The sequence below is a fragment of the Nanorana parkeri genome, unplaced genomic scaffold (assembly GCF_000935625.1).
Source record: "Nanorana parkeri isolate BGI_ZX_2015 unplaced genomic scaffold, ASM93562v1 scaffold32, whole genome shotgun sequence".
NCBI classification, from domain to species: domain Eukaryota; kingdom Metazoa; phylum Chordata; class Amphibia; order Anura; family Dicroglossidae; genus Nanorana; species Nanorana parkeri.
This window is the reverse complement of record NW_017306300.1, coordinates 2,162,466-2,186,297: the sequence shown is the minus strand read 5'-3', so window position 1 is coordinate 2,186,297 and position 23,832 is coordinate 2,162,466. Positions and strand designations below refer to the sequence as shown.

Below are 23,832 nucleotides of genomic sequence, written 5' to 3'. Positions count from 1 at the left end.
GGATGGGGACTATCATCCTGAGATATGCTTTGCTATCTAGTAAGTCATCTAAAACATGCCTACAGAATAAAACTTAAGATGGGTACACACTAATAGAGGCCGAATGAAAAAAATCTGTTTGATTCCTCCATCCACACCAAGGCTGTGAATGGACGTATCTTCCCCTGTGTACCTTGTATTCTGACCATTTACACCATTGCCAGAATATCTGAACAGTACTGGCAGTTGATTGGCTAACAATTTTCCAACATGTCCCTTAAAAAAAAAAAGTAAATCTAAGGATCCACTTTTGTTGTGGAGCTAGGGCCAGCCACAAATCGAATTTCGTCCAATTTGAATCAAAATTTGATTGGTGCGCACCCAGCTCTAGTCTTTTCATACTTCACTGGCTTGTTCCAGGTAATCGATTGCTAGGTAAAGATACAATAATTAGATTGACAGTTGTGGAGCTTGTTTACTGTTTTTGTAAATTTAATATGTTGTAAACAGACTTCCATCTGTTCAGCTGTTAAATATGTTTCCATATATTCATTGTTTGATCTTATGGTGGATAATTGTGCCTTGCAGGCAGTGGAGAAGCTGGCGGCTGGCGCAGACAGCGGGAGTCACTCAGACAAAGAAAGGCAGATGGTGTTGAATTGTGCTCGGTTGTTGACTCGGGTACTACCGTATATCTTCGAGGACCCAGACTGGAGGGGATTTTTCTGGTCCTCAGTGCCTGGAGCAGGGCGAAGCCAGGTGAGCTTACAAGAGTACTCTTCATATGGTGCATTTCATTCATTTAAAATAAAATAAGTAACTTTAGTAAAATAATGTCAAAAACATACAACACAACATCTTATATATTAGGACAAGCTTCTGTTCAATTCGTCTGGTAGAATGGTACATATCAATGCAGAGAAGGGATGGACAGATTCAGTAACATTATATTAAAGAAAAGGTGATCTAGCATGCTCTGCTTTAATTTAGAATTTTCAGACATCATCTGTAACTTATTTCTCCCTTGATGGTGTCTTCCCCCCTTAGTGGTGTTCCCCACTCCATGATGTGTTGGTAAGTCCCAGTTGAGTACTGGGCTTGTTTGGCGAGAGTATAGAGCCTTAATGTGGAGGACAGACAGGTGTCTGTGGCAGTCATATGAGAAGGAGTTACTCATTTTACTTTGCACTGGACACTGCAGCCTGAGGAATGCCAGTGGGGAGCTTGCAATTAGAGCACCAAGGCCCCATTTACAGTTGCTACGTGTGTGAATGCATGCAAAATAGCTTTTATAAAATGTGTGAAAAAGCACGTCACACTTGCGGTACCATTCATTGTCAATGGCACCCCAAACACGGCAAGCAACATGTGCAAAAATGTACAAAGCTCGCAGCGCAGAGAGTGGCTTCTGTGATGGTAGAGGGGGATATTCACAAGACTTGCATGGGCCCGCTGAAGGAAAACACATACACACATGGGTCAATTTGCCAATGTTTTCACCCAATTCACACAATGCTCACCCAACATTCACACATTTTTTCAGTGCAATTCATTCAGCAGAATTTTGTTGAGGAGCTAGCACCCTTGACATAAATTAGAGAGAACCTCAAAAGATAGGCACCAGCTGTAATTTTTAAGGAGCATTGACTACCTGGTTCCTAGGATTTGTCCAGCCCTAGTGTAATATCTAAACCGCACTCAAACTCAATTTTTACGATCATTTTCATTAATAAAAACCTTCTTCTATAGAAAAGAATCAATCAATACATGCACATATGAAATTAAATGATGATATACATCTTTTATAAACCAGATATGCGTTGTGTTTATCGTCAGAAGTTCCAAAACCAATAAGGTTAATGTAAGTAAGTCTCCAAAATCGCACCTTTTAGACCTTATTCCGTGCTGACTCCCGGAGGCAGAAGCATTATGGGATATGTAGTTTCACCACAGCTGGAGTGCCAAGGTTGCCTACCCCTGATATAGTACTTTATCATTATGATTCTAAAGGACCAGCACTCACCGATTGGCTATGACCTCTAAACTTTAAAGTGACACTAAACTCAGAAGTTAAATCTTAAAAATGCTTTCTAGTACCTTTTTAACTAATAACAGAAATGTATCTTACTTGTGTATCACTCGGCTGTAGATCCTCAAATCATCTCTGAATTCATACTGACACTGTCCTTCCTTCTGGAGGCTGGCTACTTTTGTTCCCCATGGTCCCTGTGTGTGTTGTTAAATAGCCACCGCTCCAAGCTTGCTCCCGTGATACGACTATAATTTTCAATAAGCAGTTATTACAAATTATGTAGCTAAACGTGAGATTGAAGTCCCATCACGGGAGCGAGTTTGAAGTGGTGGCTACTTTATTCTTTGTTTTACATCTTTTGCCGTGGCTATTGTACCCACTCACTGAGGAGAGGAGTGGACTTGAGAGAGAACTTTCTCAAATCCGCTTCTTTACACAGCGGGAAGGGTTTCCGTGGGGGGGGGGGGGGAAGGAGGGCTGTGGTGGTTGCTTGAGAGTTACTATTAACTCTCAAGCAACCAGAAACAACAGATATCTGGCATCTACCGATCCCCCATGGGTGCTGAATAACTGGGAGTTTACTGTATATGAATAACATGGTTAAAAAGAAAATACTTCTTGCTATACTAGTTATTAGATCATTAAGTGACAATGCTATGTACACCTTATGTAAAAAAAAACTGAAGTCTGTAGCAAGTGGCGTTGGTTTTCCAGCATACACTTTTAATCTAGCATTGCAACTATCACCAGCAGCTTACTGGAGGTCTCTCTCTTTCAGGATGATGATGATGATGATGAAGATGGGTCTCGTCCCCTTGCCGAATCTCTGCTTCTGGCTATTGCAGACCTTCTCTTCTGTCCAGATTTTACAGTACAGAGCCACAGGAAAAGTGGAACGGTGAGAGTTCTATGAATCTATTTTATGTTATCTATCATTATCTACCGTGTGAGTGAAAACAAATGTACAGTACATAGTAATGACCACTTCCATCTGCTTTTGTCACCACCCTGTGAGGTTGTTGGGGTTCTTAGCTTTTCACTTTAGTATATGTGTGTGTGTGATATATATATCTATATATATATCTATATATGCACAGGAAAATATACACATCCACAATAGCACTTTCAAAGTCCACCGACTTTAGGTTGTCTGATTACCAAACGTTTTCACCACACAGGTGACCTACTCCACAGTCTGCCAGCCACAGACTGGTCCCGGGGTGGAGCCCTCCTGACGCCTGCAGAGACCTCCTCTGTCACCCACGTGGAGCCCTGAACATGAGCCAGCATTTTTCTCATAAGGGCTGTGCCCAGGTGCACAATCTTTCGGTGCTGGTCACCACTAAAGCCTGGACCCAGGAATGGAAATTTCATCCCTCCCAATGCTCTTTGAAATCTCCCAGTTCCATGAGCCCAAGCCAAATCCAGAAAACCTGGGAAGAGCTGCAAAGCCAGCTCTTTCCCAGTAAACGGTTGCACTTTCTGGAACTGCTCAGCCCCCCTGGCTGAGAGACCTGGGTGACTATATTGCCAAAAGACAACATAGCATTGCCACGCACTGCCACAATATATATAGATATAGATATATATATATATAGATAGATATATATACACACATATACTAAGTGCAGGCTTCCTGCTGTCACTACATGACTAAACCATAAGCAATGTCCTATTTTTAAATAAAGGACAGCTCAGGGAAGTCTGTTAATTCACCAGGGCAGACCGTGGGGGATAAATCTCTCTAACTGACGACCAGATAGCAATAAAAATCCTCCCCAAACCCTTTCATTTTATGCCTTCAGTATGGTGTGCAGCCAATGGTGATACCTTGTAAATCCAAAAAACTAAATCTGGCCAGCACACCAGGAGGTAGACCTCAAATCTTCACTGAGGTCTTAGATGCAATGACAACATAGCTTTAACAGAAGTAATACACTTTCTCAAGGTGACAGACAACTGTGAACACATCAAACATATACGCGTATATACTGTGTATATAATGGATGAAACACAACCTACCTGTGTCCAGTCCTCCCAATCAAGACAACACGGAACAACAAAATTAATACTATAAGTGCCCAGAATGTCCAGTGAATTTCAAGGGCAATAATAATCAATAAAGAGGATACTAGGTTTTCGAGTTTCACAACACATAGTTGCGGTATTATACCTCCGTCTTGTAAACCGATGTGGTTTAATGCCCCAGACTCAAGCCTGAGAGCTTACTGCGCATGCCTATGCTTTCCTCAAGCCATAAATGACATGGGCAACTGGAACCAGAAGTGACATTGTAACCTGAAGAAAGCAATAAAAACCAGATTGAGGTTCTAATCCTACCCCACTCTAAAGTAAAAAAAAAACACAAAATAATACAGCAAAAGTGATGCCTAATCCATTCTCCCTACAAAAAAAAAAAAAAGTACCGTATATACAACACGCAAAAATGAGGACAAACAAACAGTCCTGAAAATCAAATATGGAATTGAGCCAGGATGGCAAACCTAAGTAATACAGAGTCATTGCTGAGCCTGATAAAGGGGATCCTGTGTGTGCTTTGTCCATCCAGGGCAGATGATCCCATGCTTTGTCCATCCAGGGCAGATTAAGGTTACATTTACACTAACTGAACGGCTAAAACATTCAGTTTTAATATGAAAGACAATGCGCACTATCATATCATTATATTAATGTCGCTAATATAATGGTGAATGATTCCCTGCAGTAGGTATGGTTAAAATTAAAATGATTTCTCTTTTAAAGTTAATCTCATTGAGTGAATAGGAAACAAAATGTTGGAACAGCAAATCTCTATGTGGAGCAAATCAAATAAATATATTGGGCCACAATTTGCTTATCTCTATATCTGATATTAGTTTTTATACAGATGTCTGAGATGTAAGTTGAGTATTGATGTGACTTTGTTTTCCTCTCTTTAGGATGCAGCAGAAGATATTCATACCTTAGACAGCTGTGAATACATCTGGGAGGCCGGTGTTGGCTTTGCACACTCTCCAACCCCTAACCACGCACATGACCTCAACAGGTAGGTGAGCATCTCGGCAACGGTTCAAGAAAGACTACACAATGGGATTTTTTGCCCATTCTAAACTCCTTTTACATGTGTTGATTTGTATTTCTTTTTAGGACAGAACTTCTTAAACTACTACTGACATGCTTCTCAGAGGCTATGTACCTCCCGCCATCATCAGAGAGCAGTAACACGCCCAACCCATGGGTGCAGTTTTTCTGCTCCACTGAAAACAGGTAAGTGAATAAAGCATATTTGTGTATTTCCTTTACACATCCTTCACTACGTATAGGGTATTTATTAAACCGTTTAAAACAGAACTCCATATTTTTGTTATTTTTTTTTTTTAGACCGCACCTCCCCCCACATCTGTTTTTAAAAATGTGCTTTTATAAAAACCTTTTTTTCCTGGGGATTCTAGCCTCTCACTTGATGTCCTGCGGTTATGACGAGGTCACAGCAGCCTGCAGTATTGTACTGTGAACCCAGACTTGCATGGTGATGCATCCCAATGTCTGCTTGATGCTTTGGACTTACAGGGAGTGGGTTGAGAAACACGGAAGTGTGTTTTGTCTTGATTACGTTTCGCTGGCCATCTGACTAGCTTTCTCAGAATTGAGAAAGCTAGTCCGCTGACCAGCAAAATATCCAAGAAAATACAGCAAGTCCAGTTGCCTTGATTTTATTTTTTACAGATATACCATGACTTGGATGAATGAAAACCTTCACAGACATAAATCAAAGCATCCATCTCTCACATGCACATATAAAACACAAATGCACATGTACGTCTTGACATCTTTGGTATCGGTTTTATTTGACTCAGTCACATCTTTTACATTTTACTGTGTTTGTATGGACTAAAATGAATTTTTTTAAGGGTTTTTATTTTTTTTACTGAAAATATGGATTTGATAAGCCCTTGATCTAATATCATGTGACATAAAAATTGCAACTACCATCATTTAACTGCTTCCCGGCGTTTTTTTACGCCGGCCGGGAGCTCCCTGGATGTAACAGGCAGTGTATATATACGGACTGTTAGCCCCGCCCACTCGTGAGCGCCGTGTGGTGCGGGCCAGAAAGACACAACATTTAAAAACCGGCAGTGATATCCGCTGGCTATAGAGCCGGCGGATCGCTTGTATAAGTTGCCGGCCCGTGGCCCCCCCTCCCACCGTGGCCCCCCCTCTTGTTGTCACGCTGGTCCCAGGCTCAGCTGTGCCCGGCGCGAGCCCGGGACCAGCATAGTGCCTCTGTGACGCGATCAGAGGGAGGTCGGTACACCATCTCCCTCCTGTCCCCTCTCTACGGTGTCAGAATGCAGAAGTGATGTATATTACATCACTTCCGCATTCTCGTGTCACTCTCCAGCTTCATGGATCCCCGTTGCCTCTTCCTGGGAGGGGAGTGGGGATCCAGAGGAAAATCTCCAGGCTGAACGGTCCCTCTGTGCGTGGTGGAGGATCGGTACACATCAGTGATCTATACCGATCCTCTGTGCAGCTGATCACTCCAGTGTTTGTAAATAACTGGGGACACATAGTACTGTGTGTCCCCAGTTATGAATGAACAGGAAGTGCTTCACATCACTTCCTGTTCATTCCTGAGTTTCTCAATGGGGAGTAGCACTCTGTACAGAGGCTTCTCCCCAAGAAACTGGTTGATAGCAAATATTTTCTGAATGAATGGGAAGCCTCCTGTACTTTCCATTCATTTAGAACAGAGTCTCTGCATAAAAAGAGTTTGAGGATTTTGTGTCCCCAATTTATTTTTCTATTTTAAAAGGGAAATATCAGGGGTCTGTTTTAGCCCCTAAAAGTAAAGCTAAAAATATTTAATAAAAAATGAATTAATAAATATAATTTAAAACGTTTATAAAATATTTGAAAAGATTAAAATAAAAAACAAATTTTCGGTATCAGTTACTGTACAGCATTGTATTGCAGGAATGTTAAAAAACCACAGATACTGCAGATTAATTTTGTTTCTAGAATATCAACATATTCCTAAATGCTTTTAGAACATCGCAACATTTAATGACCGCCATGCAGACATGTATGCTTTGGCTTAATGTACAAGGGCGGCAGAGGGGCGGTAAAACAGGCGGTTGATTTGCATTTTTACTGCCCACCTAAAATGTAATATGGTGCCCACTCGGGTGTGTACACATGCCGCACCCAAGAAGCATGTCAGCTTTGGCAGGCTGTACAGCTTACCAAATCTACCATTGTAGTCAATTGTTTGGGGGTCTGAAGCTGTTTTCTAGGCAAAAATTCAGATTTTATCATGTGTGTGCAATGATTGCTCCGGACAGCAAGTGGTTAAATGCATGTGTCATCCCTTTTAATGTCCTAAATATGTAATACTGCTCATGGTAGCACTATTCTATCAATATATTTGTGTCTGGTCGTTAAGCTTGCATGTCTCTTGGCATTCGTTGTTGCTTTTCATTTTCAGTGATTTTTACGATAATTCTTGATTTGTATTGTCTGTTTATTACTGATATGTTCATGTTGTTTCTTTCTTTACTTTGCCATTTCTATACAGACATGCTCTGCCTCTCTTCACATCTCTATTGAATGTAGTGTGCGCTTATGATCCTGTTGGCTATGGGATCCCTTACAACCACCTCCTGTTCTGGGACTCGCGTGAGCCATTAGTTGAGATCTCTGCCCAGCTTCTCATTGTAACATTGGACTCTGATCCATCTGCTTCATCGGGGCCAAGCATGGATGGAACCACCACAAGCACTGCCATGGACGAGGGTGAAGTAGGTCACATTATAACTCTAAACATTTATTGTTCTGACCTCATCAGTGCTGCTCTATGACAAACGAGTCTAATTCTTTTCTGTTTTCTATGTTTCAGAGCCCAGCACCAGACAATCTTTTTGTGAATTATCTGTCACGGATCCACCGAGAGGAGGTGAGAAGGTGTATTATGTTTTAATAGATTTCTTTACAGTTGTTTACTTTGAGCAGTATAACAAAAACTAAGGCATCATATTAAAAAGGACATTTACCCCCTTTCACTAAAAATGATATCAGCATGCAGCTCTGCATACTGATATGAAATCATCTTCCATTCGTTACATATATTTGTCTTTTACTTACAATTACTGTTTTTCCACTTCCTGGTCCTCTTGGGCATTAGTGATGCAGCCTGTGCCAAAGGTTACATCAGCAGAGCATTGCTGGTAAATCTCATCTGTAATCTTAAGAGATCTCAGGGAAAGGCATTTTCTTCCCCTGAGATGATGTGCATGGTCACATGTCCTAGTCACATTTGCCAGAGTTTCAGGAAGTAAATGGAGCTATAATGGTCTGCCTTTAGTAGAAATGGCCACTGCGAGAAGAATGGGGAGGAAAAGAAGAAAAAAGTATGCAAAGCATACAAAGCCAACAAATATCTAGAAGTATCTGTTTGTAGATTGCCATTACTAAACATTTCTAAAGGTGTGTTTGCTGTTCTTTCAAAGATATGGGTAACGTTTCTCTTTAATACAGCAGTTCTTAGCATATGTGTTCCAGATGCACAGAAGGAATAATAATAATTTTTCTTGTTTAATTCCCATCATTATGGAAATGCTAGTTGCCTGGCTGTCATACTGATTGAAAGTAGATCAGAAAGGTAAAAGTGCATGCCCAGAGAAAACTTATAACTGATTTTTAGATATATCTATATTTATATATCTATCTATATAGATATATAAATATAAATTTCATTTTGAATAAAGTAGGGAAGGGTTAAAGCCTCTGTCAGGTTCCACTGCTATCCGGGTCTCCATTAGAGAGATTTGTCTTCTCTTCCTGTTCTGCTGAAAACCCTTTAACCAAACAGGAAATGAGGGGAAATCTGGGCAGGAACATCTACAGATATAAAAATCTGACAGGGGCTTTGGCCTTCCCTACTTGACTAAAAAAAAAGTTAGTTTTTTGGGTTTTTTATTTTCTGTTGGAGATTTACACTCTCCTTTTGTCTGGTGAAAACATAATGGAGTCCTGACTGGTTTTCTACTCTCTCCCCATTCTATTAAAACGTATAAAAAAAATTCCGCTAGACATGCGTTTAAAGTCATTAAACAGGATCTGCATATTTGTTCTGGTTTAGTATTAAACCCATTGATTCAGCATGTCAGCCAGGCAACTCGCACTCTTCTCCTTATGATCCCTAAAACCTTGGAGTAGTATGTTGTTTTGTACTTTTGTGTTTTTGCTGGTTGTATTACTACAGACTCTAACCATGAATAGTGGGTGATGCAATATCTTGGCCATTAGCCCTTTGACATTGAAATGCTGGCGTGCTGGGTTCATTATCCACCAATGCATGATGTAAATGGTGTTTTGTTTCCCCATATTTGGATGTTACTTACAGAAAACCTAATTTCCTCCAATGGTCCAGAAATATATTGGGAGTTGGAACAGCTGCCTGACGCATTGTAATCACCACAGGAAGAAAGATCTGATGTCCCGTGCGGCGCATCAATGTCTGTGGTCCGGTCAGAAAAAATAGTGCTTGCAGCTTTTTTTTTTTGACCGGGCCACAGTCAATGACGTGCCTTGCATTCCTGTGCAGCCGATCAAAATGCAGCTGGAGGGCGTGGCTACAGTGCCATTGAGTTCGATGCACCCTGCGGTCCCACAACAAAGTGAGCTGGCCGCAGTGTGTTCCGGCCAGAATCGGGCCGCAACACACTGTGGCTGGTGTGAACTAGCCCTAAGAAACGTAAAATTTATAGGCAGACAGACTAGCTGAAGTTGAATGCAGAATGATGGATTGGAGACTTTTCCATGTTTTCTTTAGGGGAATTCAGCTCCTTCTGAATGTGTATCTATAGCCGCAATTTTTTTTTATTTGTTGTTGTTGTTGTTTGGTATAGAATGGGAAAAGGTTAGAGCCCTGGTCAGGTTTTTATTGCTGCCTGTGGCCTTGCTGGGGAGATTCACCCTCTATTTGTCCTGATGACCTCTGCCAGTGGAATAGAGAGTTATGGGAAATGCAACATTTTACAGGTGAAATCTTCAGTTGGCGGCACTGTTCTGGTACTTCCCAACCCCCTTTTCACATTAGCGTAGCTTGTGAATGCACAAAAGAAAAGCATGTCGCGCTTGTGGTACCATTCATTGTTAATGGTATCCCAGACACACCAAGCAAGACATGTTTTTTGTGTGGTTAAAGTCCGAAGCTCAAAAAGGTGCATGAGCTTCTTTGCCACAGGTGTTGCGCATAGAGCAGCCTATTAGATGGGCCATATGCAACAAACGGGGAAAAAAGTGCAAAAATTAATGTACAAGTGTGAATGGGGCCTTTGGGAAATGTAACTTCACTTTGGAGAGATTTCTTCTCACTTCCTATTCTGTCTCTGGAGCAAAAAGTGACAGTAAATCTCTGCAGTGGGGCTACAGACAGCACAAGAAACTGGACCGAGGTTCTGACTATTGGACAATCTATCCAAAGCTAAAAAAAATATTAGTGATACCCCAAATTATGATAATGAATCCATATAATAATATATTATTATGACCTAATAATAATAAAAAATCCATTAAGTGAAGAGGACAATGGTTATGATGGTGTGTTAACGGCACGTTACATAGGATCAGTGTTGCTTCCTCTGGCAATATGTTCATCTGTTCACCAACGAGTAAGATGGGCAAAGTAATTGATGAATGCCTTACCTTCTCTGATTTCAGGATTTCCAGTTTATCTTGAAGGGCCTGGCCCGGTTACTCCTGAACCCACTCAGCCAGACATACCTGCCAAACTCCGCTAAGAAAATCCAGTTCCACCAAGAATTACTGGTCCTGTTCTGGAAACTATGTGACTTCAACAAGGTCAGGATGCTACCTGTTCTCTTCTGTCTGTGCAGTCAGTGGACAAGTCTCCTGCACTATCTGGGTGGTGTGTCTTATAGGCTTGTTGCTTCTTTTCTCACCAATACTGTCTCTCACTCCTACAGAAGTTCCTGTTCTTTGTTCTGAAGAGCAGTGATGTCCTGGATATACTGGTTCCAATTCTGTACTTCCTGAACGATGCACGGGCGGATCAGTGTGAGACTTCACTTTCCTCGTCTTTGTCTTCACTTATCAACAACTAATTTTACCTCTTCCTTATTGCTTTAAGCCAGGGGTAGGCAACCTTGGCACTTCAGGTGTGGTGAAACTATTAATCTAATCATGCCGCTGCCTCTAGGAGTTGTGTATGTGGGTGTTGGTTTTTTAAATGCCTCATGGGTCTTTTATTGGGCTCCCCCAGGCGTAGAGAGTGACCACAAATCACCTCTGCTTGGTGACCGCTATATTCCCCACAAGCATTCTTGGAAGGTTGCATTTACCATTATCTTATGGTCACAACCTTGGCACGTGTTACCTTTTTTTTTCTAGAGAACTTTAAACACTGATGTTAATAAGGTGCGCTCCTGTCTCTCCTCTTTCTCTTTTATCTGGTAGATGCCTTTACATGTAGCCTTTTTTCATCCCTCCCAGAGCACCATCATCCTAGGCAATTGTAGCTGCACCACAGCTAGAGTACTGAGGTTGCCTACCCCTGATCTAAGCCCTTAACTGTCTTATGTATCTATTTATCCATTTAAATAGTGCCCACAAATTCTTTAAAGAGTATATAGACCTTTCACATTTTAGTCTAAATAACACACATATGTACATTTTGGGCAGTTTGAAGGGGGAAGAGTATGCTTTTATGTTGTAAGAAGAAAATGGGGCAATCTGGAGGAAACCAATACAAACCTGGGGAAAACATTCAGATGGTGGAAATGTTGTATATCTCCATTGTTTCCATTTTCCTATGTCCTCTGCGTACCATTGCCTTGTCCTAACTACTGAATGTCCGATCATATCTTTTCATACAGCCCGTGTTGGTCTCATGCACATTGGAGTGTTTATACTTCTGCTGCTTAGCGGCGAGAGGAATTTTGGTGTTCGCTTGAACAAACCATACTCTGTCAGAGTCCCTTTGGATATCCCGGTGTTTACAGGAACACATGCAGACCTGCTTATTGTGGTGAGTTTGTGTATAGTTTGGTTCCAGGTTCAGTTCTGTCAACTTCACTTCACGCCGTGAGATAAATTAAAGTGACATTAAACCCTCAGATTTTTTAACATAAACCAATACTGTAATGTGCGCCTTACTGTAATCCATGGTTGTTTCCCTTCTCTTTGCTGCTTTTCATTTTAAATCCTCATGTCTTCTCATGCTTGGGGAGAACTTCCCTTTTCAGCTCAGGGCCTCTTCCTGTAGTGCTGGCTCAGGTTACAAGCCTATACACAGACACCGTGTATCTATTCCTCAGACAAGGCAGTCTGCTGCAAAACAGAAGTTCTGCAGAGCATGAGAACAGATACAGATTTAAAAGGAAGAGCAGCAAAGAGAAAGGAAACAACCATGGATTACAGTAAGGCACACATTACAGTATTGTTTTATGTTAAAAAATCTGAGGGTTTAATGTCACTTTAAGGCTGCATTTACCACCCTACAGCATAGAAATGGCACCATAGATATCATAACTCTTTATGCCAAGAGCAGGTATGCAGACTTGGTGTAAAGATCTAAAGGCAAGATGCACACCATACATGTAATTCAGTCTACTAATGTAGGCGAAAGGGCAACAGGGGGGGGGAGAAGTTAACCTGGCATTCAATGTAAAGGTATTAAACTTTGCATAGAGGAGAAGCAAAAATAAAATGGGCGCACCACTCAAAATTCAAGGCTTAATGAAGCAGCCAAATGACAAATCTATTTTGTGCAATTATTTTACCAGATTCATAAAAATGTAAATTGGCTATCCTTTATTAGGGGGTGCAGTGTTTTGCTTTTATTGTTTATATCCTTTGCTGTTTTGTCTTTATTAGGCCCCTTTCACACTGGCTGATCAGGAGAGCATCCGTCCACAGATGCTCTCCTGATCAGAGCGGCACAGATCGAATGTCACCAATGTGACATTCGTGTCCATACAGTTTAAGAACTTGCCGGACCCCATGCAAGTGTATGGGGAATCTGACAGACACAGACATGTGTCCATTTACATCAGATTACCTCAGGTCCGGCATGATCCGGTCCGTCGAAACTGATCAATGATTCGCCTCGTCCTTTAAACCCGGCTGCCCATAGACTTCCATAGAGCGTCTGAAAAACTGACAGGTGGACAAAATCGGACCGCTCATGCGAAAGGGACCTTCGTGTAAAGTGTCTTTGCAATATTTATTGAACTCAAAATAAAGAATTGGCTTCTGCTAGTCCAGCTATGAGATAGCAAAATCTCGTGGTCAAAAGCATGCCCAATTATTGAGCTGAAAGTTTAATGTTGCATATCAGCATAAATCTCTCGATTTAAAAAGGACTCTGACTATAAAACATTCTGTGATTAGGCAAAAGGAGAAGAGGGTCAGGCAAACAATGCAGCAGCTGCTTTTATAGGAGGCCCAAAGGTCTAGTGCGGGGGTAGCCAAACTCCGGCCCTCCAACTGTGGTGGAACTACAAATCCCAGGAGGCATTGCAAGATTCTCACAGCCACAGACATGACTCCCGGAGAGATTCATTATTGGATTTGTAGTTTCACCACAGCTGGAGGGCTGGAGTTTGGCTACCCCTGGTCTAGTGTTTTGGAGTGCCAAGAATATAGCGATGGCTAGAATTCCAGTGCTTAATGAAAATTGTAAAGAAAAGAGTGAGAAAGGAGGTGGTATACACCTCTTTGCACTTAAACCTTGTAAATGAGCACATGTCAAATACTCCAGGAATAAATAATTATGTATACGTATTGGTCCAGCTTTGCCCAAGGTAAGTATGCATTTTTTATACCTGGTAGGGCCACAGGGATCCTGTAAAACACTGTAGTAGCCGGAGCTACTGTACTGCCACTGTGTTGAGCGACTTCCCCTCTGCTCTGAAAGCACAGGGTCTCGCTTGCTTGGCATTCTCTGAAGGCTGCTGTGCCAAGCAAGTGACCCCCCTCTGTTTTCTGACCAGAGGAAATTCGCACAGCACAATACAGGACCCGGAAGATCACTCTAAAACAATGTAGTATCCAAAAGTTACTACAGTACTTTAAAGGATACCTGTGTATCCCTACCAGGTATAAAATATACCTACAATCTCATTTTTAATTAGTTAGACTATTGCTTTAATATAAATGATCACGAGAGCAAGCTTGGAACTGTGGCTACTTTACAACACACACCTGGACCATGGGGAATAGAAGTAGCCACCCTCCAGAAGGAAGGACAATGTTGGCATGAATTCAGAGATGATTTGAGGATCTACAGCTGAGTAATACAAATAAGATACATTTCTGTTAATAGATTGGATAATTGAATGCATTTTTAAGATTTACCTCCCGAGTTTAGTGTCACTTTAAGCTACAAGGTCCAGGGCTAGTTTCTTTTATCTTTTGCTTCAAAACATCATAGCATTGATTTGGAACAGACATGTGTATATGAGGTGTCAGGAAATCTAATATGCACATGCTTGTTTGCAGTGAATTATTCACTAGGAGCTTGGCATCTTGGCAATGGCATCTCTGATGGAGTTCTTTCTTAAACGCACATTATTGTAGGTACAATTAGTGGGGAAAAGTCATGCACTTGATACTGGCTTCTGAATATAATTATTGCATCCGGCTTATACTATATTACCACTTGGATGTCATTTTTTTTAATTCGGTGTGTCTTGTATGTGTGTGTTTTTTTCTTTTTTTTTTACTTTGCCTTTCTCCTTTCCAGGTTTTCCACAAGATCATCACCAGTGGACACCAACGTCTGCAACCTCTATATGACTGTCTGCTTACCATCATAGTGAATGGTACAAAATTTGATTACTGGCAACAAAATAGCTGATTTTGTCTTGGCTTTTGAGGGTTGATCCTCCTTCCCTGTGATTGGTGATTTGGCCACATGGTGGAGCTATCCATCTTTTCTTGGTGTATTGGCAGATAAAACATGTACACATGCATTAATAGATGTGTTAGCAGTCAGCTGGCAATCTGTATCCTCTATGAAAGCCTGTTTTGCCAGACATTGCTGTGTGTGAACACTGTGTGTAAATAGATTTTAAAACATTATTTTCCCTGTTCATGCTAAAACAGCCATTTACATTGTCCTTGGCTGTCACTTCATACTTTTTCTGTAAATGTGCATGCATGTGTTTGCATGCTTGATATAAATATTATACCAATAATTAGTTAAAGCCTAGCTCTGGGCAGATATTAAATAATTAATATTGTACATCCCCTAAGCTGATAAAGGATCTAATGCTTGCTTTTTTTAGGGATGAGAAAACACAAAGTAGTACTTCTGGCTGTGGCTCCTCTCCTCAACATCACGTACAATAAAGGACCTGTGGCCACCACTGGTCTTGCATTGCATGTGATGATGTATGTGTGCCGCCCACATTCCTGCGTGAAAAAGAAGAGGACCACACTGCCTGAAACCAGCAGGGAAGAACTCCAGGCAAAAATGTTCTTATCTCTTACAGTGGGGCTACCCTGGCACTGCAAGGGTTAAATGCTTGTTTTCATCAAGGTGTGACGATTACAAAGTTAACACTCACCCGAACCTTGCAGCCGACTTGCTGTTAGACCAGTATTTCCAGCCTCACTCCCCCTTTGCTCCAGCGATCTTAAAGTCCCGTGAGTCATCACGTTCTATATACACTGTATGGGACATGAAAACACAGATGGACATACCTTTGCTGGAGTAGAGGCGAAGACATGCTGGAAGGACCAGTCTACAAGTCAGCTGGCTCTGAGGATTGGTTGAGTAAATCTTTGTTATTTTGGCAGTTTGGTATAACGAGCACTTAGCCCTTGAAGTGCTGGGATAAGAAATGGGTGCAAGGCATAAGAAATTGTTAGTCTGGAATTCTTCTTTAAGTTAAGAATTACTCTGTTTTATACCATCCCCTAGACAAAACAAAGAATAGATCCTTTTTAAAAAAAAGCTTGGGGAGAAGAGGGTGACAATTTTAGATCATTTTGGAACTGCATGGACTTCAACTTTAATGTCTGTTATCTATGAATTCTTTTAAAAAAGAACTTGTGATTTGCCCATACAGGACAAAGCAACAGGTTAACTTAACTACCTCTCTGCCCAGCAGCATCTACTGACCTTTCCTTCGCTCCTCGCATTGCGAGGCATTGAGAGCGAAAATAAATCCTCAGTTCTTCGAAGTATGAGGAAAGTTTGTGTGTCCTTCCTCACATATGACAGCACAGGTGCATTGGAAATTGGCCCAGCACTGTGACACTGGGTTGGGGGGAGAGTCCTTCCTTTGCTTCCAGTGGTTGAAAGGGAGGTAGGGGAGTAAAAGTAAGGTTTGGTAGACCTATAAGAAAGAAAATATGTTTGAGGCAGATAGTGGTAGGCACAACTCTGTAAGGTGTTGTTTAGGCTATGTCCTAATTATAATGCACCTTCTTTTCATCTTACCTGTTGTGAATTCACTTAAAGTGACATTAAACCCTCAGATTTTTTAACATAAAACAATAGTGTAATGTGTGCCTTACTGTAATCCATGGTTGTTTCCCTTCTCTTAGCTGCTCTTCCTTTTTAAATATGTATCTGTTCTCATACTTGGAGAGAACTTCCCTTTTCAGCTCAGGGCCTCTTCCTGTAGTGCTGGCTCAGGTTACAGCCTATACACAGACACCGTGTGAGACAAGGCAGTCTGCTGAAAAAGGAAGTTCTCTCCAAGCATGAGAACAGATACATATTTAAAAGGAAGAGCATCAAAGAGAAGGGAAACAACCATGGATTACAATAAGGCACACATTACAGTATTGTTTTATGTTAAAAAATCTGAGGGTTTAATGTCACTTTAAGAAAATAACACTGACCATTCAAGTTGTTTATTTTACTAAGCAAAATGGATAACCACAAATCTATTTTATTATCACATATATTCAATAAAATTAAATACTTACCAAAGCTATATTTTATTTATGGATACTATCAGTTTTTAAGATATATTCCTTATACTATTTTACAGCTACTACATATGAGTGAACTGATCTGCAGGGTTTAACTTGACATTAACTCAAAAATTAAAACTTAAAAATACATTCAAGTACCTTACCTATTAACAGAAATGTATCTTATTTGTGTATTGCTCAGCTGTAGATCCTTAAATCATCTCTGAATTTGTTGACACTGTCCTTCCTTCTGGAGGGTGGCTACTTTTGTTCTCCATGGTCCCTGTGTGTTGTAAAGTACCGTATTTGCCGGCGTATAAGACAGGTTTTTAAACTTAAAAACATCCCCCGAAAATCGCGCGTCGTCTTATACGCCGTGTATGGATGTGTGTTTTCCGGGTTCCGTCAGTATACCGCGCTGAGCCAATGAATACAAAGCCTGTATTAATGAATACAAAGCCTGCCGTGATTGGCTCAGCGTGGTATACTGACGGAACCCGGAAGACGGAGGACACAGCGGGGATCGTGGACAAGATAAGAGACTAATCCCGAGTGTGGCTCGGGGGGTCCGCTTATGGTACTGAAAATTAACCCCGAGCCACACTCGGGAATACCGCCGTGGAGGTTAGTGGGTGTATTCAAACATTATTTTGGTCTATACTTGTCTTATACAACGAGCATAGCCCAAAACCTATGTTTTAACAGAAAAAGTAGGGGGTCGTCTTATACGCCCAGTCGCCTTATACGCTGGCAAATACGGTAGCGCCAATCTCGCTCCCGTGATGGACTACAATATCCGGTTTAGTTTACTCATTTATATTGAGATTGTAGTCCATCATAGGGGCGAGCTTGGAGCTACTTTACAACACACAGGGACCGTGGGGAACAAAAGTAGCCACCCTCCAGAATGAAGGACAGCATCAGCACCAATTCAAAGATGATTTGAGGATCTACTTCTGAGTGATACACAAATAAGATCCATTTTTGTCAGTAGTTAAGACACTTGAGTGCATTTTTAATTCCTGAGTTCAGATTCAAGTCAGATTCATGACTAGCAGATATTTCTGTACATTTTGCCCAATTGTGCCAACACATTTTTCAGTAAAGGCAGCTTTGTTATAGTGTTTCTTTTTTAATAATTGAAATAATTAACCAAGAATAGCATGGAGACTAAAGTTTGAAAAATCTCCCAGACTCCAATGCTCAAATTTACAATAAAGTTGCATTGGAGTTTTGCTACCCTAACTTAACCCTTAGATGGGATTTTTTTTTTAACTGAATTTGAGGACGCGGGTTGGGACAGAAAGGATGGAATATATTTGTGAAATCGAATGTGCATTTGTTGCACGTGTATTGGATCACCAGTCCAGCTGTCTTCTGCTTCATATTATGGCATGCCTGGCAAACTGAAATGAAACAGTGAGTCAAATTAAAAGCAATTATTCCTCGAGGGGCCACTTTGGTGATTTGATGCTTAAAATGACATTAACAATTGCAAAACCTCCCAGATCTCCTGCTTTGTGGCAACAGAAGTGGTTCAGGTAGCTGAACTATGGAAAAAAAATACTCTATTTAATGTCAAAGCTTCTTGTATGAACCTTTTAAACATGAACTGCTCCACAGTGCCTGCAGCTAATGTCCATAACCTGGCTGCAAGTTACTTTTAAAACATTTCCTAAAGTACTCAGCTGCTAAATTAGGTTAGCTTTACCTGCGACCTAATACATAAAGCACGCAGCTGCATTCCAGTGACGTCAACTTTCATCCAACTTTCTTTATATAAGACTGGATGAGATCTGATGTTATCAGAGTGCAGATGCTTGATTCATTGATCTCAAAGAGCATAGTCGGGCTAATTCTGGCTGGTGCCCCAGGTTCCAGGGGTGTCACTGGGAGTGTAGAGCTGTGACATGCCTTCATCCTTCAATTGGGGTCCAATACAATTTCATTTTTATTTAAGAGGGCTGTAGAGTAGCTGGTAGAGGGTCATGTGCAACTATATGGCTCATTTATCATATAGGGATCACTTGTTGTGTTGGCTACTGTATTTTACGTATAGCTGTGACAGGTGCATATCTAATCTGCAGTGGCAAATTCAAGTCTATGGCCATGTTTTTTATTTGTTTTTGGTGCTTCCAGTATCTCCATACTTGAAATCCCTCTCCATGGTGGCTGCCAACAAGCTACTACATCTCCTCGAAGCTTTCTCCAGTCCTTGGTTCCTCTTCTCCTCTCCGCAGAATCATCATCTTGTTTTCTTCTTGCTTGAGGTTTTCAACAATATTATTCAGTATCAGTTTGATGGTGAGTGCCTCTGCCTTTATCTTTATTTGTTCACACTTTTTTGGTTTCCTGTCACATGTGTTTTATTATAATGTTTTTACAGCAATCTTTTAATAAACCTCCCAACTTCCTTTCCTTTCTCTTTTTCATGTATAGGTAATTCTAGTTTAGTGTATGCCATTATTCGGAAGCGCACTGTATTTCACCAGTTAGCAAACCTGCCTTCAGATCCCCCATCCATACAGCGTGCACTGCAGCGCAAAAAGAAACCAGCTGAGCCTATATTGCGCACAAACTCTCAGGAAGGAGAATCAATGGAAGGCTCGCGCCCTGCTGTACCTGCAGAGCCAGGCACTCTCAAAGCAAGTCTCATAGCTACACCTGGTAATGCATAGTGGTTTGAATATGCTCTCTGTATTTATCATAGTCAGGAGTTACACATACAATTTTATTGTATTTTTTTTTATTCATGTAAATATGAAAATTGCACATTATTATTTTTTTATTTTCATATACAGCCATCAGGTAGAGCTCTTTTGCATATTTTCTTTGTGCCTCAAAACAAAAAGCCTATTTTACAGAGATCAGTAGCTCAAGCAGAAATTTATATCAGTGAATTAGCCAGAGGAATACCCCATCCCCTTGGTTTCCAACCAACAATACCCGAACAGTGACTTCATCTGATAGGTTGCAGCCACTGCCCGGTAGTCAATTTTCCACCTGGTTCCTTTTTCAACATACACTTGAAAAATCGACTCTCTTTTGAGCTGGGTATTTCGCTTTGTTCAGCAGGATACAGATCAAATCCAATCTGTGTATGGCCAGCTTTAGATTCTGGGGTGGGAGTTAGAGCTCAGCTATGTTTGTGTGTGTGTGTGTGTGTGTGTGTAAGTTTTGGTAAAAGGTAAGATTTGACTGCTACCATGTGCCTTCTGCCTAATTATGAACTGAAATATGAGGATATTAAGTTGTTTGCAAGTACAGTGCAGTCTTATGAGGAGGTGCACCGAAATGAAATTTTGAAACCGAAAATAAAAAAAAAAGTCAGGCCCACCCCAAATTTATTTATTTATTTTTCTAACCTTTTTAAATTAGAAATATTTAATTGTTGTTTTTTTTTTTAATCACTTGCTGTCCAGACAATTTCTTACATTTGCACACACATGATAAAATATGAATTTTTGGGTGGAAAACAGCTTCAAACCCCCCAAGCAATGATATATTTTCTGAAAGCAGAGGCCATGTAGAATAAAAAAAATGCTAGTTGTAATTTTTTGTTGCACGGTATTTGCGCAAATGTTTATCAAACCAGTATTTTTTGGATAAAATACACTTAAATGAAATTTAATGCACAGAAACAGAATATAATGCCCAATTTTGTGGTAAAATATGAAAGATGGGGACACGTCGGGTCTATCTGAAGTCTAGATGCTGTAGAAGGGGTATAAACTGCAGAATCCTCCTAAATTTAAAGCTGAATGCATATCTTCAATTCAAATTCTTTCTGGCGTTGAGACTCCATAGGTGAATGAAAATCAGCAGCTGAAGTAACGTCCTCCTCCAAGGATTCATCATCTGGAATCTTCTGGAAGGGCTTTAGCTAAACCTGAAATATCCAGCATCTCCTCATCCTAAGCTGTAGGAGAAGAAGCTTAGGATGAGAAACAATTATTATTTTTTTGTCCATGATAGACAAAACCTCCATAATTACAGAAAAATCACTTTTTGTGAGATGGGGGGAGAAGAATCAATACACCATCAAGCGATGGAGAAGCAGCCACTGATTATTGTGTTTCTGCTTTGTGTAAAACCAATAAATCTTTAACAGAAGCTTTTCCCTTGGTTATTGCCACTTTACATGTAGAAATGCATCTTTTTGCGCGACGGCGATATTGCATGCATGACGCAATGCTTAGTTGTGAACGGTCGCCATTGACTTGTATGGGTTTTTGTGGTTTGCGTGTTATCATGTGACTGAATACGCACAATAAACCGCCTGCGTGTGAACCAGGCCTCAGAGTCTGTGTCCGCTTCTACTTAATGCCGCAGGTGCCTCCCAGGTGTAGCAGCTGTCACGGGTGTCTCCCAGGTGTAGCAGCTGTCACGGGTGTCTTCCAGCTGTCTGAAATGAGTAAAAAAATGTTTTAAACTCCCCCACCCCTATGTACTGGCACATACAAATGCAAACACGTGTTGTATGCACCACTCTGTGTGAAAACAACTATTGCGGCCCACGTTGCATATTGCCTTGAATGTCCGAGTGAGAACAATCATTTTAGCTTCATCACTCACTATTATCATTAAATTGATGATCGGTAAAGAATTGTAAAGCATGGGCGATTGGCAATTTTGGATACTGCGGTTGCAGAAACATTTTTAGATCATTTCACGGGTGCACATAGTTGTAAGGTGTGACATGTTTTAATATCCATTTACCTGACCCAACCCGGTGTGACATGTTTAATATCCATTTACCTGACACAACCCTATCTTTCATGTTTTACCAAAAAATTGGGTATTGTATTCTGATGCTCTGATGTATGCACTGAAATTGATTGTAGTGTATTTTTTGCTAAAAATATTGATTTGCATAAATATTGTGCAACTTTTTTGCAACTTGTTAAAAAAAATTGCTCTGGACGCAAATTCGTTTTAAATGCACGCTCAGTCATGTACTGTATGTATTTGCATATTTCCTGAAAAACTACTCTAAAATTGTTTGTTTTTTTTCTTCTTTACTCACTAGCTATAGAAAAGCTTACAGAGAAAGCCCAGGTATCGGAGGATGGCACTTTACGAGCTATTGATCCTGATGCTCCCTCGTCACCTGGAGAGAGTGTACCATCCCGCCCCCTGAGTGACACAGAGTCTCAGAGTGGGGTGAGTGGATCATGTGACAGAGAAGTCATTTTTTTTCTGGCATTATGTTCTCTATATATACAGTATATTGTACGTAGTATATCTGAGAAGCACTAGGAAAACCAGTTTGATCCTGAACAGGTGCATTTGCACTGCTGGGTAGAAACCTGAAAACTGACCTAATAAGGCTTAAAGAACAACTCTGGGAAAACATTTTATTAACCATTGCAGTGGGGCTTCCCCCTTCACTTGAAAAGGTTAAGTGCTCGTTTTCGTTTAGGGACTAAAAAAACGAAATAAGGATCAGGTGAGTATCACTTTTTTATTTCTGCAGCAATCCAGCCACATTTATCCTGTTACCGCACAATACTCTATTGGGTTCAGTGTAATTATGGCACAAGATAGTAGGAATTTTTCCTTTTTGAAAAATAGCAGTGCTTTTTATAGTATGTGAGCGTGCCTAGGCACCCCTGTACCTCTAGCCTCATGGTTGTATATCTGCACGGTGCAGAACAGGGCATGGCAAATCAGAAATGTGGGCAAAATCAGCTGCAGGTAAACTACAAGGAATACTGCGGACTAGTCCTTTTGTCCAATACCTGCCTCCTTTTTATAAACCGCTTCCAGACTTCAGTTCCTCTTTAACCTGCCAGCCAGAGTGGTGTATGCTCTGTCTGCAGTAGCATTGTGAACGCAAATTATAAAACTTAGAAATATGGAGAATGACATTGCTCTTCTGAAAATGCTAGCGTCCTGGCTGGCTTGCTCATCCTTCGGGCCACTAAACTGTAAAAGGCAAAGGAGGACAGGGTGAAGTCACAGCTGAATGATAGTCGGGGAACTAGCGTTTCATGAAGGCTATATATAGATATCTATATATAGATATATAATTTTTTATTTTTTTTCTGTAATTCCAGGTTTCCTTTTTAAGGTTACATGTTTCAAAATGACATCATCTTCACTATGCCCACATTTCAAAATGTATTTTGCAGGATGGTACACAGAGCGTGCAGAGAAGAAGGCTATCAAGCACTTCATCTCAGTGGAATCCATCTACCGACTGGGTGAGTCATGATAGAATATATAAGAAAACAAATGACTGCATGTCAGAAATGTGATAAGGGTTTGATTAAACTATTGCACTTATATCATGTGACATAAGAAATTGCAACCACCGCCATTTTATTCTACAGGCTGTCTGCTTTCAGGAAATATAGAATTTTAGGGGGCTGTAATTTTATTTTCATGCCTAAAATGTCCATTTTAACATGTAACAAATGGCTCTGCCAGCAAAAGGTTTAAAAACCCAGTAGAGTTCTGCTTGAACATGTAAACTCCCACAATGCAAAAACCATGGAAAACACTCTAGGTTAGAACACACATCCAAATTATAAGGGTTTAATTTTGTCAGAAATGCAGCATATTAACAGATGGGGGGAAACATATGGTGCAGCACTGTCCATCATAGATTCAACCATAGTAAAACAATGAAAGTGACACTAAACTCAGGAGATAAATCCTTAAAATACATTAAAGTACCCTAACTATTAACAAAAATTTATCTTATTTGTGTATCACTCAGCTGTAGATCCTCAAATCATCTCTGAATTCATACTGACACTGTCCTTCCTTCTGGATGTAATGGGTAGATTGAGACCAAAGAAAAGTTGAGTCCAAAATCTTTTAATCACTCAACTGATTAACAGCAAAAACAACAGAAG

The 23,832-nt window shown here is 40.6% G+C and overlaps 1 protein-coding gene across 1 annotated transcript in view; it reads left to right on the top strand.

Moving 5' to 3' along the window:
* The window catches only part of HID1 (HID1 domain containing), a 56,471-nt gene that overhangs the window by 22,528 nt on the left and 10,111 nt on the right, over positions 1–23,832 (top strand). The window contains exons 3-16 of the mRNA XM_018568618.1: positions 568–738; positions 2,790–2,909; positions 4,951–5,057; positions 5,159–5,278; positions 7,593–7,815; positions 7,914–7,970; positions 10,739–10,879; positions 11,005–11,095; positions 11,914–12,065; positions 14,784–14,862; positions 19,109–19,273; positions 19,409–19,636; positions 21,999–22,132; positions 23,104–23,175. Coding sequence (XP_018424120.1) covers positions 568–738; positions 2,790–2,909; positions 4,951–5,057; positions 5,159–5,278; positions 7,593–7,815; positions 7,914–7,970; positions 10,739–10,879; positions 11,005–11,095; positions 11,914–12,065; positions 14,784–14,862; positions 19,109–19,273; positions 19,409–19,636; positions 21,999–22,132; positions 23,104–23,175 — 1,860 coding nt within the window. The remainder of the gene's footprint in view (positions 1–567; positions 739–2,789; positions 2,910–4,950; positions 5,058–5,158; positions 5,279–7,592; positions 7,816–7,913; positions 7,971–10,738; positions 10,880–11,004; positions 11,096–11,913; positions 12,066–14,783; positions 14,863–19,108; positions 19,274–19,408; positions 19,637–21,998; positions 22,133–23,103; positions 23,176–23,832) is intronic.